The 26996-nt window shown below is 32.1% G+C and overlaps 1 protein-coding gene across 1 annotated transcript; it reads right to left on the bottom strand.

Annotated features, from left to right (window-relative positions):
- Window positions 1-5732: 5732 nt before the first annotated feature.
- LOC144572453 (deSI-like protein At4g17486) lies at window positions 5733-12362 on the bottom strand (the record flags this gene model as incomplete). Its single annotated transcript, XM_078322047.1, has 4 exons — window positions 5733-6384; window positions 7009-7296; window positions 10806-11010; window positions 12183-12362. Coding segments are annotated over 4 exons (900 nt in total), but the record flags the coding sequence as incomplete, so codon positions are not given.
- Between the last annotated feature and the right edge of the window lie 14634 nt (window positions 12363-26996).

Here is a 26996-nt window from a genome sequence, read left to right as displayed (position 1 = left end):
CTTGCAAGCTATACAAAGCTTAATAGCACCTAATGTTTAATAAACACTATATAAGATTAAGAGAGAGAAAAAAAAAAACAATCTACTCTGTATCTTATCTACACAATCAACTTTTTTTCATTTTTGGAAGGTATATATATAATTACTATATATATTTGACAATTGTTACAACAGATAAATTGGATATAAAAATTAAACAAGTAATATTATAAATATGTCCTCCATAGTTTAGATATTTTATTTACTAAATTTGGTATAATTTATAATTTTTTGATGAACAATCAAGTGTCAATAAAATTGAACTGTTAATTTTCCAAACTGCTTGATGGATAAAAATTGCTTTTGAATTACACTAAATTTAATACAAATATAACTTATCTAAATTATGAGATAAATATCTGTAGTTTTACATTTATTTTTATAAACATTGGATCAGTTGCCCCATTAATCCATTTTTTTTTGTTTATTGATGTTGCATCAAATAAATTATAACTTAAATAGTTTCTTTTTAAAATCAAATGAAATACTGTGGTAATTTATGATGTGGAAATTCCGTGCTACAGTATTCTATAATAAATGAGCTTTATGAACAGATAAACAATGTAATCCAAAGAAAGATTTATGGAGAGGCAGCTTTGATTTAAGCACCCAAATATCAAAAACTGACCCAAAAAAAAAAATCAAAAATCAAAATGTGACATGCCAAATTGATAGGTTCATGAACAAATTGTCTCATTTGGACATGGACTCTTGAAAGCTATATAAAGCTTAATTGAAAAGCAAAAATTTATAGGACCTAATGTTTATCTGCTAATAGACACTATATAAGATTAACAGACAAAAAAACAATATACTCTGTATCTTATCTACACAATCGACTTTCCAATTTTGGATGTATGTATCTCTCTGTCTCTCTCTCTCTCTCTCTATATAGAGAGAGAGAGGGGCTAATATACAATCGATTGCATCACGCCTCTCATGCAACCAAGTTATTTTCTGATTTTTTTTTAAAGTCTAAATGATCGATCCAAACCGTTAGATGTCATCTCCATATTAAAATGTGCTTGGAGACCAAATTTTACATTTTTTGAAATTATTTTACTATTTATTAAGTCACTTTGAAAATCGCTGATCCAACGGTGGCTTACCAAACAGTAAAATCAGAAGTTCACCGTTGGATCAGCGATTTTCAAAGTGACTTAATAAATAGTAAAAAAATTCTAAAAAATATAAAATTTGGTTTCCAAGAACATTTTAATATGGAGATGACATCAAACGGTTTGGATCGATCATTTGGACTTTAAAAATCGAAAAATGACTTGGTTGCACGGGAGGCGTGGTGCAATTGATTGTATATTAGCCTATCTCTCTCTCTCTCTCTCTATATATATATATATATGTATAGGCTAATAAACAATCGATTGTTCCTAGTCTCCCGTGCAACTAAGTCGTTTTCCGATTTTTAAAGTCCAAATAATCGATCCAAACTGTTAGATGTGATCTCCATATTAAAATGTGCCAGGAGACCAAATTTTACATTTTTTTGGAATTTTTTTACTATTTATTAAGCCACTTTGAAAATCGCTAATCCAACGGTAGCTTCTGATTTTACTGTTTGGTTAAGCCACCGTTGGATCAGCGATTTTCAAAGTGGCTTAATAAATAGTAAAAAATTTCCAAAAAATGTAAAATTTGGTCTCCTAGCACATTTTAATATGGAGATCACATCTAACGGTTTGGATCGATCAGTTGGACTTTTAAAATCAGAAAACGACTTAGTTGTACGGGAGGCTGGGAACAATCGATTATTTATTAGCCTATATATATATATATATATCTCTCTCTCTCTCTCTCTCTATATATATATATATATATATATATATCCAATTACATCATTTTTTGGTGACACCGAATTACACTCTCCATTTTCAAAGTTTTTAAATTCCAAATAGTCGATCTAAACCGTTCAACATGATGAATATATTAAAATGTGCTTGCAGATCAAATTTTATATTTTTTTGAATTTTTTTACTATTTATTAAGTATTTTACAAAATTGTTGTTTTCAGACCATTGAATTTTTGTACCCATCCTCATAAATAATAAAAAAAAAATCTGAAAAATGTAAAATTTCATCTACAAGTACATTTTAACATATCCATCATGTTGAACGGTTTGGATCGACTGTTTGAACTTTGAAAACATAGGGTGTAATCCGTTGTCACCCAAAAAGAGTGTAATTGGACCTCTATAGTTTAGATATATTATTTACTAAATTTGGTATAATTTATAATTTTTTGATGAACAATCAAGTGTCAATAAAATTGAACTATTAATTTTCCAAACTGCTTGATAAATAAAAATTGCTTTTGAATTACACTAAATTTAATACAAATATAACTTATCTAAATTATGAGATAAATATATGTAGTTTTACATTTTGTTTATAAACATTGGATCAGTTGCCCCAATAATCCATTTTTTTTGTTTGTTTATTGATGTTGCATCAAATGAGATAAGCATCGGATTATTTGCTAAAGTATTAATTACACAGTAAAAATATATATTATAACTTAGAAATGGAATGGCGTGAAGTTTTCGCTTACAATTGACTCTAAACGTGCTTTAAACAAATTTAGAAAAATCAATTGAGTTCAGACTCTATCTCTGTTTAAGGATGGTAAATAGTACAAAACAGCAATCACCTTCCTGCACCAAACTCCTAAAAATAGAAAGTCCCACCAAATTATGCAATCTTTTTTCTCTTAAAAAACAAAAACAAATTGTAACTTCAAGCTTCACCACATCCTTGGATGGCCCCACAATAAACAAACTCTCTTGACCAGAAGAAAAAAAAAAAAATCAGAAATCATCTCTCAAATCACATGTTTAGTAGGTTAATTGCAACTTATGATTGGATGATGCTAATGATTTGGACATCTAAAACAAACCCCTGTTCTGATTTAAAGAAACAATCATGTCTAAGCATTCATTTTCAACTGGATAAGGTTCAGAAAGGCATTGACAGCGACTAAAGTTAGCCCACGTCAGGTTGCTTTCTTAATCTCATGTTTATATTTTTTATTTATTTTTTCTTGCTATTCATCTATGTAGCAAATTATGTGGTAATTGGGGATGATTTAGCTACTAAATATGAGATTGAAAAACACAAGTATATTTGTTGCAATTTATTACAAAATACTCTTGCTGAACTTTTTTTTTTATTAAGTATTCATTATTAATGTAAGATAAATTAAAATTATAATTAATTGTTATAAATTGAAAGAGTTCAAAAGTTAATTAAATCCATAAAAAAGTTAAACAGTAAAAACTTTTAGCTTGGATTCATATAAGGACAAATCAGATTGTTTGATGGAGAAGGAGCCAAATGCAAAGCAAATACTTACTTTTGTTGGAAGAGGTCATAGTTCTATAATTTTTGTTTGTTAGCTAAAAGAATTTGTAAGTATTCTGAAAATAAACTGATAAAAATTGTTATTTATGAGGATATTATTATTATCAATAGGAAGATAACAGGAGTATTTACGAGGATACCAACGATGCTAGATGATAAAAGATTCTTATAGAATTGGTTCATGATTAATATATCATGTTACGTGATGTGATGTAACTTAATGTGACTAAAATGATGGAGCGTAGTCACGTTTAATTTGATCAAGTCATACTCAGTGACGTTGTGACCGTACATAATGTGATTGGTTACATTTAACTGTTTTCTCAGATTTCAATTTAGTTTATTGAACAGAATCAGTAAAACAAAAGGTCAAACCATTTTCCGTGTCATCCCGTGTTCACGTCTATACATGACATAACTAAACCGGTTCGCATAACGTAATATTACGTGTCATTTTCAACTGAAGGAAGACACATCACGACAATGACAGATTTAATAATAAATAATAGAGATCAATTGACTCCAATTTATTTTCATATTTTTATAATTATACATAATTTATTATACTATGTAATTTAGGATAAAATGTTACAAGTAAATGTATAATTGACCCATACACAGCCAAGACTAAAAAGTCTTCAGGAAGATTATTCTAAGAATAAGGATGCAAACCAAATATGGTGGAATTGAAGCCTATCCAGCAGGGAGTCGACATGTGTCAACAAACTAACCTTAGGTCCTTAGCCTGTGTGGCTGTGACTGGTACAGCTTGTCTCATTTCCTGCCCCTGCCCTTGCACCAAAGTCCTTTCTCAGCTCTTTATCCAAACAAAAGACACATCCCTTTCAATTCTATCCCTTATCTCTAAAGCATACTTACTCAGTGTCAGTGGTGTACTGGTGTCTATACTATAAGACAATCTAGCAAGCAATTAGCAAACACCATCACCAATCCCATTACTGCTTCCAAAAGGTGCTCTGAAAGACTCCTGAAAACACACTCTCTCTCTCTCCCCTACTTGTATTCCCTCTAGGTTCGGATATAATGTAGTCTATATCTACCTTATCAACGTGGAATTAATTCACTCAAAAAAAAAAAACGTGGAATTAATTCACTCAAAAAAAAAAAACGTGGAATTAATTTGCTGGTGAGGCATATATATTTTAAGATAATTCAGATTAACCAAATATCAATTGCTGCTTAAATGATTAGGGCGTCTGGATAAAAGTCAGATCTATAGTAGCATATATATATATGAGTAAAGCTAGGGTGTGATGTGCTCACCAAGAGAGTTTGGTGAGCACAACTCCAAAAATTCATCGGATCGACTTTAAACGCTGAATCTAAACCGTTGAAATTCATGTGCTTCATGAGTGATGCATGTGCATGCAAAATTTAGAAAGTTTAAAGTTCATTTGTTACATGGTCAAGCGGTCAAAGAAATGAATATTTTATTAAGTTAATTTATAAGTTGCTTTATATAGTCAATTTTTATTATTTCTTTGACCGCTTGACCGTGTAACAAATAAACTCAAAACTTTCAAAATTTTGCATGCACATGCATCACTCATGAAGCACATGGATTTCAACGGTTTGAATTTGACATTTAAAGTCGATCCGATAAACTTTTGGAGTTGTGCTCACTAAAAGAGTTTAGTGAACACATCACACCTTAGCTTACTCTATGTATATATAATTGGACGCCTCATAGTATCACAATTCAACCTTCCTTAAAAAAAAAGGTAAACCTATCATGTTCGCTGTCAAAAACGTCAGCTCTGAACCCCAACGAGTGGCTTGTGAATTTCATAACTACATTTGAAATATGACCGCCGCAATTTCAGGGTAGGATATAATTGTCAAACTAGTAGGACATTTATAGGGCCGTGGAAACGCATAAAAACAAACATTTCATATTTTGTCGAGTACGAGGCTATGTGAAAGTAATCAGTGCAGATCTACATGAAGTGAATATTCATTTTGAATTTTTTTTGTTCTTATAAATAATTTTCTATATAGTATATAGTAAAATATTATGGGTACTATCAAATTGATCGTCAAATTTTATATAATTGACCCTGTAACTACAAAATCCAGCTCCGCTCCAAATTTTAACCATATTTTATATAACAATCTGTATGGCTTATGGGTTTGTTCGGCTGCCACTATGTCTGTGGGCACAATGTTCCGACCATTCAAATATGCCCGTTACACTATTAAAGAAGAACCAAGTCCTCTGCCGATGGTATTGTTTGATTCTTTCTGCTGGCACAAAAATCATGCATTGCAACATATGACACATAATGGCAATGCAGCAATTAAGAATGCAAATACACAGATTCTTTGTGAAAAAAAATGAAAAGTAAGAGAGAATATGGGCCCGCAGGACTAGTACTAGTACATGGAACATTTTTTCCTTGCCAAACGTTCGCATGATACCTGGAAAAGCAAGTATCAATTCCAGCCACGTGGCATCATCCCACAGATTTCATTGTACGCAATCTCATACAATTAAACACAAGAGGCAGGAGAACCATGCTAAGGATTTGATTTCTCACTAGGAAAAGCAAACAAAAAGCAAACTTTACAGACATCATGTGTGAATCACTAGAGTGACAACTAAACATGCATAAAAGATGGATGTACTCCCTTCCCTGAACTTAAAAACCATCACAACAAAAGATTATTCTTTCATTGTTGAAGTAAATTTTAAAAGTGAAGTTCATTCTATTCCTTGTGAGTTCTAGGTTAATTTCAGGGAAACGGGTGGACAACTCTTTTGCACACGAGAAGATCCCAAAAGAGAAGAAGAGGATTGAGAGGGATGCTTTTGACTAAGAGAAATGGAAGAGAAACAATTAAAGGAGCCCATAAGTCGCCTCCTCTCAGAATCTTCGGGCACATAATCTGGATCTTGCCGGATAGCTGATATTCTAAGTGCACCGGGAAGAATGCAATTGCAAAGAGCACCTGACAATGGAAGTAACAGTCAATCAGGCTTTTTGGTAAACATAGGATTCAAAACAAAGGCCTCCTCTATTTAATAACCCAACAGACTCAGCTTCATTAAAACAAATGAACAACCAGATTTTTTTTCTAGCTATAACTTGTGTATCCAGAATTATGAGTGAGGCTACGGCACTTTGCAAAAGCACGGAAATGTCCGTGCTATGGATAAATATCTCCATTTACAAAGTTTAAATAATGGATCCAAACTGTTCAACACTATCTCCATATAAAAATGTACTTGGAATCAAATTTTACAATTTTTTAGAAATTTTTTACTACCTTTTTAGATAGGTACAAAATCATCCGATCTAAATATTTTGAACCATCCGGAAGTAGTGTTTTCTAACTACTTAAAAAAATAGTAAAAAAGTTTGAAAAAAATGTAAAATTTGGTATCCAAGTACATTTTCATATGGAGATCATAGTGAGCTGTTCGGATCAATTGTTTAGACTTTAAAAAGGGAGATATATATCCATAGCACGGACCAATCCGCGGTTTACAAAATAGCATAGCCTAACTCCCAGAATTATTATATTATAAAGGAACTGAGGAGTCACATATGGAAAAAGGAAATAATATGTTACCTATTCTTGCAAGGCGATTCACCCATTTGGGAATGGAATTGCCCGTCAACTTAAAACAGATGTCCTTACAGAAGTGATTGCAATTCTTGGTGATTAAATGATAGCTGTCTCCATTGTAATTCAGGGATTGGAGTTCCATGAACTGCCTTAATTGCAAAGGATCAAGGCGTGTGGTACCGATTAATATTGACTTCCTAAATTTAAAACCGGGGCACTGTCTTGGTTCAACCTCAAAGACCCCACTTGAAGGGAAGTCATGGGCCCCAAATGCATATTCTACACCGTAAACTGAAACCAGAAAGCAAAATAACACAAACAGTCTTAGCAAGTTATTAGAAATAGTTAGTATAGATCTGCTAACAGGCACCCAACAATAGGAGACAAGAATGTTGATACAATGTTTCATAAATTTACTAGTGTCAAGATTTATTCTGTTATTAAATAAAACAGTTCATTAGTGCCATTTTTTTCAAAAGATAGTTTCCAACAAAGTCACAAGACAATTATATTCACCTTATCATTTTTCATTACTTATGAATATTACTTAAGTGAGTCTCTAAAATCTAACAGAACAGAAGTAATATTTTCACAATTGATGGAAATGCAAGGAGTCTTTCAGATACAGACATAATTGTTTCTGTATAAATTGTTTGTTCTTCTTTTCACATTATTCATATTCTAGATAGTTATATTTTGAAAATCCAATGCATATTATCTAATCTGAACTCTGAAGAATCTGAATTCATATTCTAGGAAGTGTTCAATTTAGAAAATAGATCCCAAAATTTTAGTAACTTGCAGTTTCCCGTGTCCCTTATGTTGAAATATTATCTTCAAGATGTATCTTTTGATATACAAGAGAAAATCAGGCATGCTGTCCTAATCTAACTGGTTCATGCATACTGTATTTTGATAACTGCTGTTTGTTTGAAAAACTTGAGAAAAAGGAGGTTGTCATTAAATTTGTGGTCGCTTAGTGTTAAATCATCTTGTCTAAGGTTTAAATAGTGGACAATGCCTTGGACACACAATGCGGGGGGTGGTTCTTATACGTATCATTGGCCACCAACTGGTTAGTACTATATTTCTCTGTTATCCTGTTTGGCACCGATAAGCTACTGACATCTACCAAACGGTGCCAAATATATAAAAAAATTATCTCCAATTAAAATGGTTTATTTAGGTTTTCTTTACCTTCTAATTATCATTTTTGTGTAACATCCCTCAGGTATTCATGGGGGTTAAGATTTCAATCTTAATTTGACCCCATGAGTTGAATGCTACCCTTGCTTAAAATACAAAACTGTAAATCGAATGGACAAGAAAAATTAAGAAAAGGCACATTATGTTTCCATACTGTAGTGCTACAGTATAACTGCAAATCTAACCAAACTTAAAATTCTATCCAACCAGCTTGATCCAGATCAACCCACACCTAATCAAAACTAAAATTCAAGCGAGCTAACTCATCGAACCAGACATATAACCCAAAAGAACCTCAAGCCCAAATCCAGATCAAATTGATTTGAATAATCCCGAAATGACCTAAACAATAAACCCTAACCAACTATGAATCCCAGCCCCATTTCAAAATGTACTTAATTAATTATGGAGCACCAGCTGCCTTAATTACGAAGTCCTAAGCGTACAAAATGCACTTAATTAATTACCGGACCTATATAGAAAAAGTGCAGCTGTGTATATATGCTGTATAATCGCATACAAAGTTACATTATTGTACGAGTAAGGCTTGGGTGCTATGGATAGCATAAGACCATCCCGTGCTACGGCCTCAAAAACTTATCGTATAACCTTCAAACTTCGATTTAAATAGCTCAATAAATTGGTTATATAATAAACTTGTACAATACTAATTTTTACCATTTTTGGAATTTTTTTACTATTTATTATGATTTATGAAAGATGGCCAAAAATGAATAGGAAAATAAAAGAAAATTTAGGTCATTTTTGGCCATCTTTCATAAATCATAATAAATAGTAAAAAAAATCCAAAAATAGTAAAAATTAGTATTCTACAAGTTTATTATATAACCAATTTATTGAGCTATTTAAATCGAAGTTTGAAGGTTATACGATAAGTTTTTGAGGCCGTAGCACGGGATGGCCTTATGCTATTCATAGCACCCAAGCCTTATTCTTATTGTACACCCTGTATGAAAATTTACTGTCCCATTAACCTTCTTATTTATCATTATCCAAAATTGCATAGCCAATTTATATCAAAATAAGTATAATATTAGGAAATGATGATAGAAATGGGGAAGCAAATTAACAAAAGAAACACAGTTATTCCCCCTCCAGCATAAAACAACAACAAAACTAAAGTAAAGAGAGAAAAGTTGTGTATTAACCAGAGAAACAGAGAAAACAAGGTACATGGATATTCATATATAATCCAAGTTACTAAATACGAACTCCTGTTTTTATCTACTTTCAATTAGTTGATATCATTGTTCTTGAATAAAAAATTCTGAACAGTGCTTAGCTTACATAGAATCTTGAAATTTGCTAGTAGTAGGTAAAATAAAAAAATATAAACTTATTGTTTAAAATGAAATATCATAGTTGCAAAACAACATTGGTCATTAAGTTACATGTTTCACCCTTATGTTTTTCTAATAAGTAGTAGCCTACTATTTAACAAATTGTATTTCGTTCTTCAATTTAAATAATAATTTACAAATCCAAAATCCTTCGGTAGCTATATTAAGTTGAGCATAATCCTTCTCCTTAACAAACTTGTGTCTACTTTGCAATGTGTGTATATTTTCCTAACCTGCTTATTTTATGAAATATAAGAAACCTGTTATCAAACTATTCTAATATCATAAACCACTTTCCTTGAAAGATCTTTTAAACATAGTTTTGCTGCATAAACGGTCCGTGAATTCACATCCACTCAAGAACACAAAAAGAAAGAGAAAACTAAACTCAAGCCGTTTATCTGTGTCAAGATCCGTGAAGCATGTATGTCGATGCAGATGGATTGCATCGGCTCGGATACGTGAGGTAAAGTTAAGATGCATGTGAGAATTTGGACTGGATAGTAATGGTTATTCCCCCCTCATTCACAAATCCTGACTATGCACTTGTTAATACCATTAATACCATACTAGTTCGTACTTTTGTTTGGCTGAGCAATACCAATATGCAGACGGTGCCTTTTCTAATAAGTGGGTTTACATTGCCATTAGTCTATGCTTCTCCTTTTCTACCTTTTTGGCATGTAATTTGAGAAAGGGTGAAATTACATTATCATGTTCCGCAAAAATCCGCATAGAATAAAAATCTCAATCAATCTATTCTTTTTCACTTTTAAATATGCTATAAAAAAATATATTCAGTCTACATCTCTAGGATAATAGGAACGTATCAAATGCACAATCATATCTAAATATTAGAACAAGATGATGTTTTTTCAATTTTATAAATTAACTCTTCTGACGATTTTTATTTTTCTGATTTCTAAGCAGAATTAACAGTAGCATGCTTCAACACGATGCATGTGGTCCACCACCACTTATTGGAATTAGAAAGGGAGGTGTGTTTTTTTTTTCAATATCTCTGTTATTTAATGCAATTGAGCACCGAGTCTTGTACACTAGCTAGCAGTAAGGATCTTTTGCAATTTGTTTCTAGAAAATACAGGAGACTTTTTAAACTAACTCAATTGGTCTTTCTTTTTTGTTTTATTCATCTATGAACATCTTGGGCTGACAAGCTTGTTTGTTGACTCCTATGTTGTGAATTAAATTTACTAGATGAAGAAAGCATACCTTCAACTCCTGAGTGAAATACCCCAATGCCGGCCCAACTAATGTATCCATTGACAGGTGTCAAATCATAGACATTGAGATAAACAGGTGCATATCCCGGTGTTTGACTGGCTCTTTTGACCTTAGGAAACAAGCAGGAGCGGGTGGTAGGTCTCTTGTTCACTCTGAATGGAACAAGGGATTTCCATCCCTTTCTTGAACCAAACTTCATGATCCTTATATGCCAGAACAAATTATTAGAGAGTCATTAAAAAATAAAGCATTTATATGCTCTAATATGACTTAACTTCCCTGACTTGTTTTTAAATGATGAAATTGCTAATTGCTATCCATAGGAGATGACAGCCTACCCTACATTCAGAAGAACAACCCATGTTGGAATTAAAATTTTCTCCCATGGACAGGTAACATCTACTCATGCCCAATTTATGTTCGATTTGAGTTCTTAATCTTAAGATGAAAATGACAAGTTTCAAACACTCAAGTAATAGTCAGCTAAGTTGAGGTCAGATCATGACGTGTACCGGGGCTATAACTCAAATATGGTCCTCAGAAAAAGGAAGAGGAACATTAAAAGATTTGATAACCTTTTTCAAATATCTTAAATAATGGTATGTATATTTTGATCCATTTATTATGTATATTAAATTATTAATGCATTCTGTGTGTGGGGTGGGGGAGATCAATTGTGGGTCATAAGCGCAATTAATAATACAACTAAAACCAGCTTCGTATAATATGCAGGTTCCTTAGCTAATCAAAATGCAATTAATAATACAACAAACTCCAGCTTCGTATAATATGCAGGTTTCTTAGCTAATCAAAATGAAAAAAATAATACAACTATCAATTAATAATACAGCTATTAGCAAAGGCAATATTCTTAGGGTTCAATGAAGGTAAAAAAAAATATCTAGATCTATTACAACATAATTACACACTGCACTGAAATTTCAACACATTTTGTTTCCTCTTACTTATCTTCTAGCATTTCCAGCTTTTACAAGCTAGATAAAAGCAGAAATGTAAAGCAAAAACAAAACAATGCAGATGAATAAAAATAAAGCAAAATTATGGAAGCATTCCGTGGATAAAATGTATGGTTTACAAAACCTAATTATTGAGAAAACTCGTGGGATAGGCTCCGCAATCAATTTCATTCTATTGATATACAACACTTTTGTAATTGAAGCAAACTCTCATGCAATTTGATTCAAGACTCACCGAGCCTTGCTGCATTTACTAATTAAGATGCTAAAATCTGAGGTAAAAACAGAATATGCTGAGATTTGAACAAATACAAAACAAATCCCAAAGAGAAACAATAAAATCGGGTAAAACTTGTTAAAAATGACAAAGAAATTAAAGGGTACTTACGATGGATCGAAGTCGAAGCAAGGCAAGAAAGGGAAGGCGAAGAGGAAGGATGAATCTGAGAGGGGCTACATGGAACGCGCCACTTTCACATTCAGAAAGGAAAGAGGAGAGGAAGCAGAGATTCCCTCCACGCGAGGGAATGCGAGTAGAAAAGGAGGGGAAGGAGTCAAAGGAGACCAATTACCCCACCCCTCTCTCAGTTTCTTTCTCTTTCTTTCTCTCTCTCTTTCCTGCGCCTGTGAGATAGCAGAGCTTAGGATTCTCTTTTCCGCATTTATCTCGGGTTAAAGTTGCCAGGGAAAGAGAGAGAGAGAGAGAGAGACAACCCCCTCAGAAGGCGCGCTTGTGATAATTTTTATAATCATCCAGGTAGTGCTAATAATAATTCTATCTCAATCTTTCCAATTTTAGGGGCGAGTTAATAAAAATTAAATTATTTACTTCATCATATTTTTTTTATATTTCATTGCTTGTTTAATTGTGTAAATTATGGTTATTTGGTTTACATTTAAGATGATATAAATAAAAATTTCGAACTTGACTATGGGCACCAGGACAGAATTTTCGTCAGAGAGGCAAAAAAAAATATCAAATCAGATTTAAACCCGTTAACTAATTAAGTATTCGATAAAAAACAAGAGAAATAGTTTTCATCCACGGTTTGTCCACAGACTGATCGGATAAACTTTAAATTGCCATTAACTGTAATTAATGAACGGCCGAAAAATTCCCGTAACTCTCCCAAACTACCGATCAGTTTTCAATTTTCAGAAAAAATTTCTCCTCTTTCTCTCTTCTCTTTCTCCCAAACTACCGATTAGCTTTAAAATTTCTCCTCTTCCCTTTCTCTCTCTTCAAATTTACCGATCAGTTTTCAATTTTCAGAAAAAAAAATCCATTATGCTTCCTTCCCAATCGGTTCTCTTTCTTCATCGACTTCCTCTCCGACAGTCTCTCATTCGAAAAAATCCAGGTCGCATCGGACCTCCTCACCCCTGCGCACTATCATGGTCGCACCGGATTTCCTCTTTGGTGTTTGTTGAGGTCACGATTGATTTCCAAGACGACAATACAATTGAGCCGGCGACAACTACAGTCGCTGGAACGGATCCAGTATCAGAATCCTCTAGCACCTGTCTTAGCGCGATCCACTACTACCTCAAGGACTACTTCAATCAGGCGCACCTCCTCTTACAAGCTCATCCAGTCCTCTTACTACGATGATTTAGAAACAGGGAGGCTGAATTTTTTTTTTTTTTTTTATACTATGCTTTGATTTCGATTCTTAAATTGTATTTACTTCTTTGAGTTGTGAAAGTTCGATCTAGATCCATGCAATGCGCAATGAGGTTTGATATGTGGAAATCATGAAGGATTTCATGATGTAGCAAGGCAATAAATTCAAAAAATTTGACTACAAGCATCTACGGATCTACTTTATTATGCTAATTCTATTAAAGCAATTCAAATGTATGCAAATGGATATCTACTCATTCATTCATCACAAATCTATCTACTAAAGCTGATTTGGATATACCTTTACCAAATGTCAATTTGGTAAATAGAGAGAAGTCGAATTCTTTTATAGGTTTTTTGGATACCTTCGTTTGTCGAAACGGCCTCCTAGTGTTCACCTTGAACTAAACAAGGATTAGAAAGATCTTGCTAGAGATCTTAATCTAATATAAGCTTAGAACATAGTTAATAACTATTCTTGTTCTTTTACTAATTCTTTATTAGAGAAATCAATAATATGATAGGAAGAGGGATGGCGGCTAGGAGGAGAGGAAGAGAAGAAAATAAATTTTCAGAAAATTACTTGCTTTCTTACTTGATAAATACCTTCTTTACCTCTCATTATATACAAATATACTAGGGTTTTCATTGTGTAACCTTCCTAGTATAATTCTCCTTATTAAAAGAGTCAACCCTAGCCGCTGCTACAGTGCGCGCTACAGTAACTGCTACAGTACCAGCATCAGCTCATATTAATTTTGGGTTTTAATAAACTTATGTTATAATAATGTTTTGCACATTATTATATTTATGTGTCATATATATTATACTATATAATATGCACCATATTATATCAAATAATATATATGCACACTTCTCATAAATTTATATTCGTTCTAAGCAGTCATGATATTTATTTATCACATGCATATTTTTTCCATGTCATATGAAACAATATACATCATATAAATAAAATATCCTTCTTGTTTCTCGTTCAGTTGGTGTGACCTATATGGAGGATCTGTGTTATGTTGGCAATAGCATAAAATATTTTATTACCATAAACTATAAGCGGTATTCTAGCTATACATTATAATTATCCAAATAACATAGATGTAAAGTATCATTTTTACAATACATGATCCTTTAAAGTAACGTTACGAATAACATTACTTGTGTCAATTCCTTGGCACATGATATTATGAATAATATACAAAGTCGGACTGTGTCATCTTTGTATTATATTCGTTTCTTAGTCTCTTAAGTAAATTATAAATATATAACTGCACTTCAGTTATATTGCATGCATTATAATTCTACTTTACCAAAGGGCCCATAAAATATCATCACTCATTATAAATGAGGGGCAATGATACTATTGACATATAACTTTCTCCCGCACAAGTTATATACAAAGAACTAATATTTTTATCACCACTTATGATAAGCATCTTTTAATACTAATTACATTATATATTTCTCATGTGAAAAAGAAATACATCTCATATCTTAGAATTCCGAGACACAATGAACATATTAATGACACTAACATAGCCCATATAATATTTGCATTCGTTAGGTCTGTTCAATATATGAAATATTTCATATACTCATGTCATTAAACGATAAGCATTTATCAATATTCATAGAACTACAATGTACTTTAATCAACATGACAAACTTATCATGGTATATTAGTGTTCTATGCTAATAACCAAGTTTGTGAACATTTTAGAGATTTATGTTTGTCATCATATAGAGTTCTATAGTTCAAGACCAAGAGCATCTTCTTGAACACTTCTATAGATAAGCATAAATTTCATGGAACAAAATGCATGTAGCATCCAATTCATAAACATAACATGTAAAAGTGATCAACATAAGATAACTTTTAGAACACATATCTAACAAATCAATGTTCACCTATAAGATAAATGTTGATTTAAAGGGGAAAAGTGAGAGAGTTGCATATGTAACCAAAGTGGAAATAGTATAGATCTGGGGCTACTTGTATAGAAGGAGAGGGACCTTGATGGAAATAGTAGTGACTTGTATTAATAAGTTTTTTTGATTTAAGAGGATTTGAAAGACAATTACATCAAACACATCATCGTTCTTATTTCGAATCACAGGCGAGTTAAGACTCAAAAAATCAGTAGAATTGGGATTGGGTTTATACTGGTTCATTACAGGATTCTTACATTAGGTTTATAGGATTTATTGCTAGGGTTTTGTCTTTTTAGTGATCTTTGCATGTAATTCAATTTCCTGAAATTATTAAAACAATTTGAGTTATCAATTAATGTGCATCGAATACTATGGTGCTGCAGGATTGTAGTTTAAGAATTAAAGTTTTTATTAATTGCTGAAATCAAATTAACTTACAGGCAAACCTAATTGGATAGATATTGTTGTGGATTATAAGGACTGCCCAAAACAGGGAGAGGATTTGAAGGACTGTGCTATCTTCCTCTTGCGTTATGTGTACAATATAATCACAGACAGTTCTATGATTTTCACCCAGGTAAAAAAACTTGTAAGATTGTTTTTTAATTCTTATTTGTAATAAATCCAATTTGTTTCATTGTTTATTTTATTTGTATGTAGGATGATATCTCAAAAGAGCATGTAGTTCTTGTGATGAGATTTCTTACTCATCCCAACAACGATCACAGGAGGTTTTTAATGTAAAAGTTTTATCTTTCCATAGTTTTCTTTTTATGTTATTCTGGATATTGAATGATATAATTAGGTTTGTTATTGTGTGGTGAATATTATTGTTTGTGTTGAACAGATGTTGTGTGGTGAATTTTATGGTTTTATTGAACAGATGATGGATGTATGTTTAGATTTCGAAATTTTACAATATACATGGAATTGATTTACAGTAGATTTATAGTAATTTTACAGTTGAAGTGGTCTATTTTACAGTATTCATTATTTTGATGATTTATTTGTGTGTTCATTAAATAGAGAAAAAATAATTTAAAAAAATTCGAAAAATTTAATTTTGCTTTTTTATCACGTTTTTTGTCAAAATAACTACTAATAACTAACACTAACTGCCAATAACTTCCTATAACTGTAAAATTCGAAAGTACAGTTTGAAATGACATTTTTTTTGTCCTATTGTGCAAGTTGCAATATGTTTCTAACTATCATGGGACCACTTCAAATAGTTGTTGGATGTTTTTTTATTAACTGTTATATTTTATGTAATATATTGTATAATTATACATCATGTAGAAGTAGTTTTACAGTATTCACGCAAGTCAAATCTGTGGACAAATGGTGAACAAAGATCTGTGGACAATTAGACGCTTCCTAAAAACAATGTTTTAACTTATACTTTATAATACCCTGACTTGTAATTTCTGGTTTTCTAACCTATAATTCTAATTACCAATCATAATTCAAAAAAATTATTTTAATTTTAATTCTAAATTTAATCCGAATTACAAATCAAACATTTAGAGGGGGGCAAAAAAAATTTTAGGGGGACAAAGTGGATCGGAACATCCAGATCTCTACTAAAACTCAAAATCTAGAGGAGGCAGCTGCCCCCCTCCCCCGGATGTACATGGGTCCGCCCCTGACCACAGCAGATATATTTGCAGATAAAATCAATAATGAGTTACAAAGTGTTGGGTAATATTGATAAAATTATGAACATAAATTATCCTATCCAATCTACCTAGAGGAGGGTTCAAATTAATGCCTTCATTTTTTGTGCTTTCATCATGCCTCCATTTTTTAAACTTTAATAATTCAAAATTTAAAATTTAAAAGGAAAAATAAAACCGTTAGATGTGATCTATGTTATTTTCTCTATGTGCTCATAAAAAATTATCACATTTTAATTTTGTTTTTATGTGAATCAATAAGTTGAAAAATCAACGTCTAAAAATTATCCACATTAGTATGTTTTCTTACAAGCTCTTGATGACAACCAAAATAAAATTAAAATGTCATAATTTTTTACATGTACATAGATAAAATGATGTAGATCATATTCAACGATTTTATTTTGACTTTTAAGTTTTAAAAAATAGAGACATGATGGAGACACAAAAAATGAAGGCATTTGAACCATCCTCATCTGCCTAATAAGCTTAAGACAAAAAACAATAAACATATTTTTGTCCAATCACGAGAGAATTATGATGCTGAATTTGACATGCATAGTTACAAAGAAAAAAACAATCAAATCAATAGGTTGTATAGTTGCCCATACAGCCATACTGTCTCATGGTTTTCTAGTTTCAACTGTAATTCATGGCGCTTTTAGAATTGAGTTTCTATTTTTAGTTCGTTACTATATAATGTTGTTACCTATGTCAAATTTAATTTATCACAATTTGGATATTTTTATCTAGAAATTATTAAATTAAGTAGTATAAAAATAGAAAGAACATTCCGTTTTCAATAAATATAGAAGACCGGATTTATTGAGTCTGATAGGATTTGATGGTTCATATTCAATTCTAACATGAAAAATATAAGTAAAAAGCCAATGTGGCTGCCACATTTGATCATGTTAGAATTGGATATGAACCATTGAGTTCTATTCATAATATTGAATCAGACTCAATAAATCCGATATTTCTATATTTGTTGAAAATGAAGCACTCTTTCTATGTCTGTACCTGTGAATTTAATAATTTCTATAGATAAAAATTTATCCGCTATTTTTCTTTAATAAAAAGGATGTAAATTCGATCCTTTTTTTTAGAATCAACCTTTAATTTAATTTTTTTATAAATATTAAATAGTTGAATTGCTTGATTTTCAATGAAAAAAAAATACAATCTTTTAATAAACACTTTATTTTTTTACTTTTAACATAACTATTATTTTTAAAAGAAAAATCATCGAGATCCGCATTTAATTATTCAGTCAGGTGTTTTTCTAAATCGAATTTTTGAACCGGTCCAAACTTTGAATTCAGAGCAAGCTTTACCCTCTGATCGGAAAGGGTGAAAAGGCGTCAAACGCGAAATCGAATCAGAATTCCATGTCGCACGGTTGATCGGAAGCGAAGAAAAAGCGAGAGAAGAGTTCAATCCACGCGACCTTTGGACCCCCAAATCGCGTCAAGAAATCCCACCCAAAACGAAGGTATTTGCCGAGAATTGACTGTTCGCTGGTGAGAAGACACACCTACCATCTTCGTTTCTTTCTTCCTTCGTCAGTTGTACGGAGGTGAAATTGATCTCTTTTTTTCACACCAGGAGCTCCGACGAGGTATTGCTGCTTTCTCGGAACTTCTATTGTTCTTTAGTATATATATTTTTTCTTCAATTTAACATTCATTTTTCCTTCTTCTATGCAACCCTAACTTGTAAATGAATTCTTCTAACTTGTAAATGGCTTCCAATCAGAAAATTTCAAATCAAAATCATCTCTATTCATCTCTTTTCTAATGAAATGAACTCATTTCTCATAGTCCATTGTTTCCGATCAGAGGGTTAGTAGGGGCATAGTGAATCGGATACCTTTCTGAATTGAAAAATTGTATTTTTGTTTTTGTTTTTGAGTGAGGCTACTTTTACAATGCTCGGTATGTATTCAAAATCTAAAAAGTCGATCCGAATAGTTCAATGGATCTTCAATTAAAAATGTATTTTGTAGATTAAATTTAACATTTTTTTAATATTCTTTAACTATTTTTTAGATAGATAAAAAATCACTACTTTTGAATGTTTCAAAATTGTTAGATCATGTGAAATTTTCTACCAATATAAAAAAAAATTATAAAAAATGTAAAAATTTTGTTTTCAAGTATATAGAGATCATATTAAATGATTCAAATCGATAATATTAATTTTAAAAATAAAAATATGAATTTATAACAAAAACGCATCTACACACCTCACTCATTTTTTCTCAATGGATCTTAAATGTTTTTTAAATATAAATTCTTGGTCCCTCTCGTAAAAATTAAATTAATGCTATACTAGTTATCCGACCTTTCAATTTCAATTTTCAAGATCCTATATTATCTTTAAGTTCAAGTTAAAAATTTAACCACTATTATTTTTAGCGGGATTCTAAATAGCAGCTCTAAAGGTCTATAGTGCTGTTATAGCATCTTCGGACCACAAAAGTTGTGACGCTATTAGCATTATAGTGTGCTATAGCAGTGCAATATGACAATAGCATTGTTTTTTCGGTTATTCTGCTATGACGTGATAAACACTATTCGGCCATTTTTATTAATACCCCCCCCCCCCCCCCCCCCCAAAAAAAAAGAAATTTTAAAATTACCCACGTGTTTGGTTTTTTTTCAAAACTGCCCCGACCGCTGGGTCCACGGGCGGCCCAAAACACCAAGCAGACTGCCCCCTACAGGGGCGAGCCACATCCCTACTAGACCGCCCTCTGCAAGGGCAGGCCACACCTCTAACAGACTGCCTGTGGTCCGGGCGGTCCTTTTTTTTTTAGAGAAATCTTAATATTTTGATTTAAATAATTTTATGAAGAAAAAATTTCCTTGTTTAGAAGAGTGTATGCCAAAAAATAAGACATTTGGTATATTTATGTAGTGATGTCGTAACTCTTTATAACTTTGATTTGGTTTGTCAGTTGGCTATCACAAGTTTAAAGATAATACTAATTAAGGATTTGGCCTTGATTAAAATATTTTCAAGCTCTGACAGCTTATTGATATTTTTCTCTTTATTTCTGACACTAAAACAGTAGTTTAGAGCTACTAAAATATGAACAAACCTCAAATTAGATCTCTGTTCATGCACAATGCACCCTAGACATCTGGTATGGTACCAAGTCCAAACTCAGCAGCCAAGCACTAAGCAAAGGCCACTGGTATAGTGCAATGCACTAAAAATATCAAATTTGACCTCTTATGGTAAATCAGCGAGTCTGAACTGATACAGGAACTAAACTGCAAAATTAATTACACCAGCATGTAGAGCATTCAAAAATACACAGAATTGACATAAATTTCAATTTATTTGGATTTTTCTACAATTAGTTATGAATTTTCAAAGTTCAGTTTTTGAAAAAACTCTAAACAGCCATAACTTTGGCTAGGAAAGTTGGATTTGCGCGTATGACCACTTTTCGAAAAGGGGGGGACGAGACGGATCCGAATATTGCCCGGGGAGAATCTCGGGGCATCCGAAGCATCATAATTTAAAAAAAATGTCGTTTAGTGCCTCAAAAATCTAGTTTAAGTTTTCGTTCAACGGTAGGCGTACAATAATCGATATTTTGTTTAGTCGAAAGCCTAAGATTATTCAAGAATTATTCATATAATAATTTTAAAATGCATTTACTATTTATTGTGTTCGTTTGCTTATCTCCGAGCAAATGGTATATGTTGACAATAATCAAATAATCAAATTATTCTCTAAAAAAAAAAAGTTGACATCATTGTGACAATCTAACTATATTTCCTTGTGTATATTTGAATAAAATAAATTATTAAGAATCAATGTCAAGTCCTTAATTAATGTTATCTTTAGACTTGTGATAGTTAACTGACAAATCAAATCAAAGTTATAAAGAGTTACGACATCACTGCATAAATATACCAAATGTCTTATTTTTTAGCATACATTCTTCTAAACAAGGAAAAAAAAATTTCATAAAATTATTTAAATCAAAATATTATGTTCTCTCTAAAAAAAAAAAAAAAAAGACCGCCTGGACCACAGGCTGTCTGGTCCCTAGTGGACCGCCCCTGGCCCGGGCAGTCTGCTAGAGGTGTGGCCCGCCCCTGTAAGGGGTGATCTGCTTGGTGTTTTGGGCCGCCCGTGGGCCCAGCGATTGGGGCAGTTTTGAAAAAAAATCAAACACGGGGCAATTTTAAAATTTCTTTTTTTTTGGTATTACTAAAAATGGCCGAACACTATTTAAACCTTTAATTTTTAGAATTATTGAACAATCAAACGGTCGGCTAGCTTAAATAATAATGGAACCATCAGACCATGTTATCCTAAGCAAATTGTAGCTTTAAATCCGTCTGAAAAAAGCAGCAAACTGCATCAGATGTCTGGTATTCTTAATTTCTTATGGTGGCGTTATTAATGGGATGAACAGAAACTGTTTCCATAAGACTGCATCGTTGGGAATTTATATCACCTAAAGTATCTCAGATTTGAGTTTGAATTTGAATTTGATCCGTTCGTTATATGTTGACATAAATATTTGGGTATAAATTATGCTAGAGGTTACTAAATTTTGTTCTTTGTAATAAATTGGTCATTCAAGTTTAATTTGTTTCTCTATAGTTACTGAACATTTAGTATGTCCCAAATAAATTGTTATATAACTTTTTCATTTAAAAAAACTAACGGAATATTTTTATTTTGTCTAAAATATAAATGAATATGCTCATTCCATTCAAAATACTAACAAAAAAGTTATATGTTATTAATTTTTTGGATGGAAAAGTTATATGATGAATTGATTGGATAAATTAAAAGTTCAGTGGCTATGGAGGGCTCAAATGCCCCCATTGCTTTACACCCCAATTTTACTCCAACATTTTTGCCTTCAATTTCAAAGTTTAAATAGATGATCTGAACTACTCAACATGATATCCATGTTAAAATATGATTGGAGACCAAATTTTATATTTTTGGAACTTTTTTGCATTTTTTTAAGATAGATACAAAATTACTGTTTTCCAGAAAATTGTGGACCATCTAACTATACAATGATATTGTACCTATTTTAAAAAAGGGAGCACCTAGCTATCTCCCTGTAACAAGCCCCCATTTCATCCCCCAGTCATTAACTACTTAAATAACTACTACCTACCTAGGGGATCATTTACTATTTGGGGACCACCTAATATTTGAAAGATTTTACAACCGACGCACGGAAGTATTCATTTATAATACATCAAGTATTCATACCTAATATATCAGGTATTTAAAAAGAAAAAACTGTACACGTTTTTAGAAGTGAGTTTTTTTTTCCGTTCAATCTAATCAATATTTCTGACGATCAGTGAGGAATTTTGCAAATCTAAAACCATGAATGTTTTCTACATAATTTTATCTTTCAGATGAGATTCATGATGATATACTTTCGAATTGTCCGTTGCATAAGTATTCATACCTTATCGAGAAAGTATTCATCATCGTCGTGCAAGTGCTAAAAATTGGACACATCACTCATCCATCTTTTACACGTTTTTAGATGTGAGTTTTTTTTTCCGTTCAATCTAACCAATATTTCTGACAATCGGTGAGAAATTTTGCAAATCTAAAATCACGAATGTTTTCTACATAATTTTATCTTTCAAATGAGATCCATTATGACATACTTTCGAGTTGTCCGTTGCACAAGTATTCATTCCTTATCGAGAAAGTATTCATCATCATCGTGCAAGTGCAAATATAAAAATTGGACACATTACTCATCCATTTTTTACACGTTTTTAGAGGTGAGTTTTTTTTTCTTCGTTCAATCTAAACAATATTTCTGACAATCTGTGAGGAATTTTGCAAATCTAAAACCACGAATGCAAATCTAAAACCACGAACGTTTTCTACACAATTTTATCTTTCAAATGAGATCCATGATGACATACTTTCGAGTTGTCCGTTGCACAAGTATTAATATATTGTCACGCAAGTATTCATACCTAAGATATCAAGTATTCATTCATACATATTGAAGTATTAATATCTAAGATATCAAGTATTTATTCATATACCTCTATTTTTTTTCAAAATTTTTTTTATGTCATTTACTTAGTACGTAGTGGTCTAATTCAATATTAATAAAGCTTTGTTCTTTGCAAAACTCGCTACTTTATGAGGAAGCGGAACATAGACATGAAAGGGATTAATTGCATCCACATATACAAAATTATTTTGATACGGTCAACAGTGATGGATCTAACCCGGTAGAGGCACGCTCTATTATTCATTCATACACGTTAAAGTATTCATTCATACACATTGAAGTATTCATTCCCGGCAGAGGGGTGCTTGATTGGGATGGAGTGACGGATGATCTCCGGCAAAACGTTGCTGGAGCTGAAGCAGCAAGCATAGACGAAAAAAATCGAGGCGAAAGTGTAAGAGGGAGGGAGCTTATTGTATTTACCATTTCGAGGTGAGAGAGGGTGGAAGGTATGAGAAGGAGAGAGCTTATCGATGGAAAAATGGATGCGGAGGTGAGAGAGGGTGGTAGAGGCGGAGGTGATGTGTGGTGTGGGAGGCAGAGGTGGAAGAAGAAGAAGATGGAGGTGAAAGAGAAAAATGGAGATGGAAGAGAAAGGGGAAAATAGAAAAGAAATAAAGGTTGTTTGAAATGGTAGTTATAGTTAAAATAGAAAGTTAGTTAGTTGGGGGATGAAATAGGGGATAAATAGGTGGGAGAAATTATAATTGAATAATCAGCTTAGTACCCGCGCTACAGTATCCGCACAGTACCCGCGTTATAGTAATCGTGCTACAGTACCCGCACTTAGAGAAATAATATATTATGATGCCCACTAATTATATAGTCTCAACTAATTATTATTTTAAAATTCCAGTAGCATCATTTCTCTATGGTCCCCACTAATTATATAATTTCACTTTTACAATCCCCGCACTCGTTCTCGCGTCAACCTTTTATCTAACAAAAATATTAATACTTTCAGTGTCATACTTTTAGGACTTAAATATTAATACTTTCAGTGTCATATGTAAAAAATACTTAGATATGTATACCTTCGTAGTTATAAAATACTTTTAGTGTCATATGTAAAAAATACTTAGATATGTATATCTTCGTAGTTATAAATACTTAGAAGATAAGATATTAACATTAAAAAAAATATTAATACTTTGATGCTTGACTTGTTATGATTATCCTTTTTGGAGTTCTCCAATCATTCCCGTGTCAATTTTCCTCTAATAAAAATAGTTGACCTCATACGTATAAATACTTCAATGTATAAGTATAAATACTTTCAATACTTAGATATTAATACTTTCAGTGTCATATGTAAAAAAATACTTGCAAGTATAGGTATAAATACTTGTACGGCGAGGTATAAATACTTGCGCGATGACGAGTTTGAAAGTACGTCATCATGGATCTCATTTAAAAGAAAATATTACGTAGATATTAATAATATGGGAAAAAAATTAAAATTGTGGAGATTTTGCAGCCCCTGCAGGAAGTTATCTTTCTGCATTTAATTTTCAGTGGTCCCCCTGCGGGTACAGTGATGTGGATACTATTATCTTCGCGCTACAGTACCCCCGCACAATAAATAATTATTCACCTCATAACTATAAATACTTCCGTACATAGGTATAAATACTTCCGTTCATAGATATTAATACTTTAGAAAAAAAATTGAATTATGGAGTTTTTGTGATTCCCACAAAAAGTTATTTTTTCACATTTAATTTTCGGTGGTCCCCTGCGGGTACTGTAGCACGAGTACTATTATCAGCTTCCATTATAATTATCTTTTAAAAAATAGTAAAAAATTTCAAAAAAAAAAATATAATTTGGTAGATGATGTTCTAATTCTAGTCGTGTCCGTATATCTTTTGTTATTCTTGTTGAGTAGATGACACATCGAATATACCAATTGATATTACGTGAGAAATTTGTGATTGTTATTTTGGATGAAAATAACAGCAAAAAACGAAGCCATTCCTAATACTACTATTTGATAAAGATTAAAGACTCATTTTTGTTTTTTCTAGTAATCATATTGGGGAGGAAACGGAGCCGAATTAATGTGAGCACAGAGTCTCCATTTTTATTGGAGTGCAATAGTGAGCATATCCGGTCATTGGAAATTTCGTGACTGTCAGAACAGATTCAGTCATGGAGAAAAATAAAAAAATAAGATAATAAAGAGAATAGTGAGTGTAAAAGTGTATTATATAAGTAAGAATAATAAAAAAAATAGAATAGCTTAGAGAAATTGATGAAAATAAAAGAGTAGATTTAAGAATGAGAGTTATTTTAATCGCTGTGAATACGTTTTTTTTATTAATAAGTCGTTAGTAAGCATTTAAAGTCACTAACTTTAAAAAAAATGTCTTAATAATGGTTAAATTGAACTAATAAATATTTAAGATGTTGTATTAAGAAAAGTTGCATGTTTAAAATTCAACATATGTGAAAATTATAAAAATGTAGGGACTTGAATTCTTTCTTTACCGTTAAAAAAACAATGTGAATTTTGGATATAATTTGTTAAATAATAATTGGATTAATTTGTGGCTTGAACCTTTCCCCTAGTGATAAATTTCAAGAAAAATGATTCAAATAAAATAGATTTGTTGCCCATTTATCCTTCAAATAGTCAAATTAGTAAACTCAAATGCTGAAAACATTTTTGTTAGATAAAAATATTGACCATGGTGTTTTGATTTGTTAGATAAAAAATTACAGTAAATAGATAATTATAATGCATACAAAACTATTCATAATGTAATTTTTGTTATTGCATAATATTAAACACATGATTGAACCGAAATAATACTTGCACGTCTCAAACTTTGATAATTGACTATACTACAAGTGGATATTTGCAACTCATTTCTTAAATGAATGACAATTGTTTAACAGTTGAAGATATTTAGAAGACCCCTACAACTAGGGGTGCAAACGAATCGGATAATATCCGACCGTATTTCGGATCCGTATCTGAAAAATTAAAAATGGATATCCGATATCCGATATTCAAATATCTGTACGGATACGAATACATATATAATTTTAAAGTTTAATTATCCGTATCCGAATAATAGATATATACCATATAATTTAATATAGATTATAAAAATATTTATGTATCTGAAAAATAAAAACAGATACGGATATAATTTTACCACTATCCGATCCGTTTGCACCCCTACGTACAACTTTGTAGTTCTAAACTTGTATCAAGAAATGGGCAAGTAATCTTTGTACTGTAGCAGTGTAGATCACATGACATCACAGACCCATGAAACAATCTATTAAATATTAATGCTATACATTAATTGTAGGTCTGTAGTACCATCACCGTGATACCGTTAGGGCTGTCAAAAAAGCTCGTGGTTCGCTCGTGGCTCGCCTCTAGCTCGCTCGGTAGTGGACCGAGTTGTTAACGAGCCAGCTCGGCTCAGGCTCGGGCCAAAATAAACGAGCTGTGCCAGGGGTCAGCTCAGACCGGGCCAGCTCGGCTCGTTAAGCTACAGTGGATTTAGGGTTTATTTCCATATAATTTTAAGTCCAGTTCCATTTTCAAAAGCACAATTATGCAAAATTGATGTATTTTCGATTTGGGAAGAAATGATATGGGCTTTAGTTGCTTGAAGATGTGCCTGCTGGACAATTTTTTTATTTTTTATTTTTGAATTTGTATAATAGCAGCCCAATAAAGTCCAGCGAGCCAACTCGAGCTGGTTTGTCACAAGCTGAGCCAAGAGTTTTGACTCAGGTGACCTAAGTTCAGCTCGCTCGGTCCAGGCTCGGGCCAAAATAAACGAGCCGAGCTAAGGCCCAGCTCGGCCCGAGCTAGCTGGTTTACCCTAGATACCGTGGCAATTGCTTCAACCAGTAAATAAAACGGAATGGGTTATGATTTATGCAGACGGC

Source organism: Carex rostrata, chromosome 2, assembly GCF_964058835.1.
Source record: "Carex rostrata chromosome 2, lpCarRost1.2, whole genome shotgun sequence".
In the NCBI taxonomy this organism is placed as follows: Eukaryota; Viridiplantae; Streptophyta; class Magnoliopsida; order Poales; family Cyperaceae; genus Carex; species Carex rostrata.
Note: the sequence above shows the minus strand (reverse complement) of the source record. Positions and strands in the feature narration are given on the sequence as shown.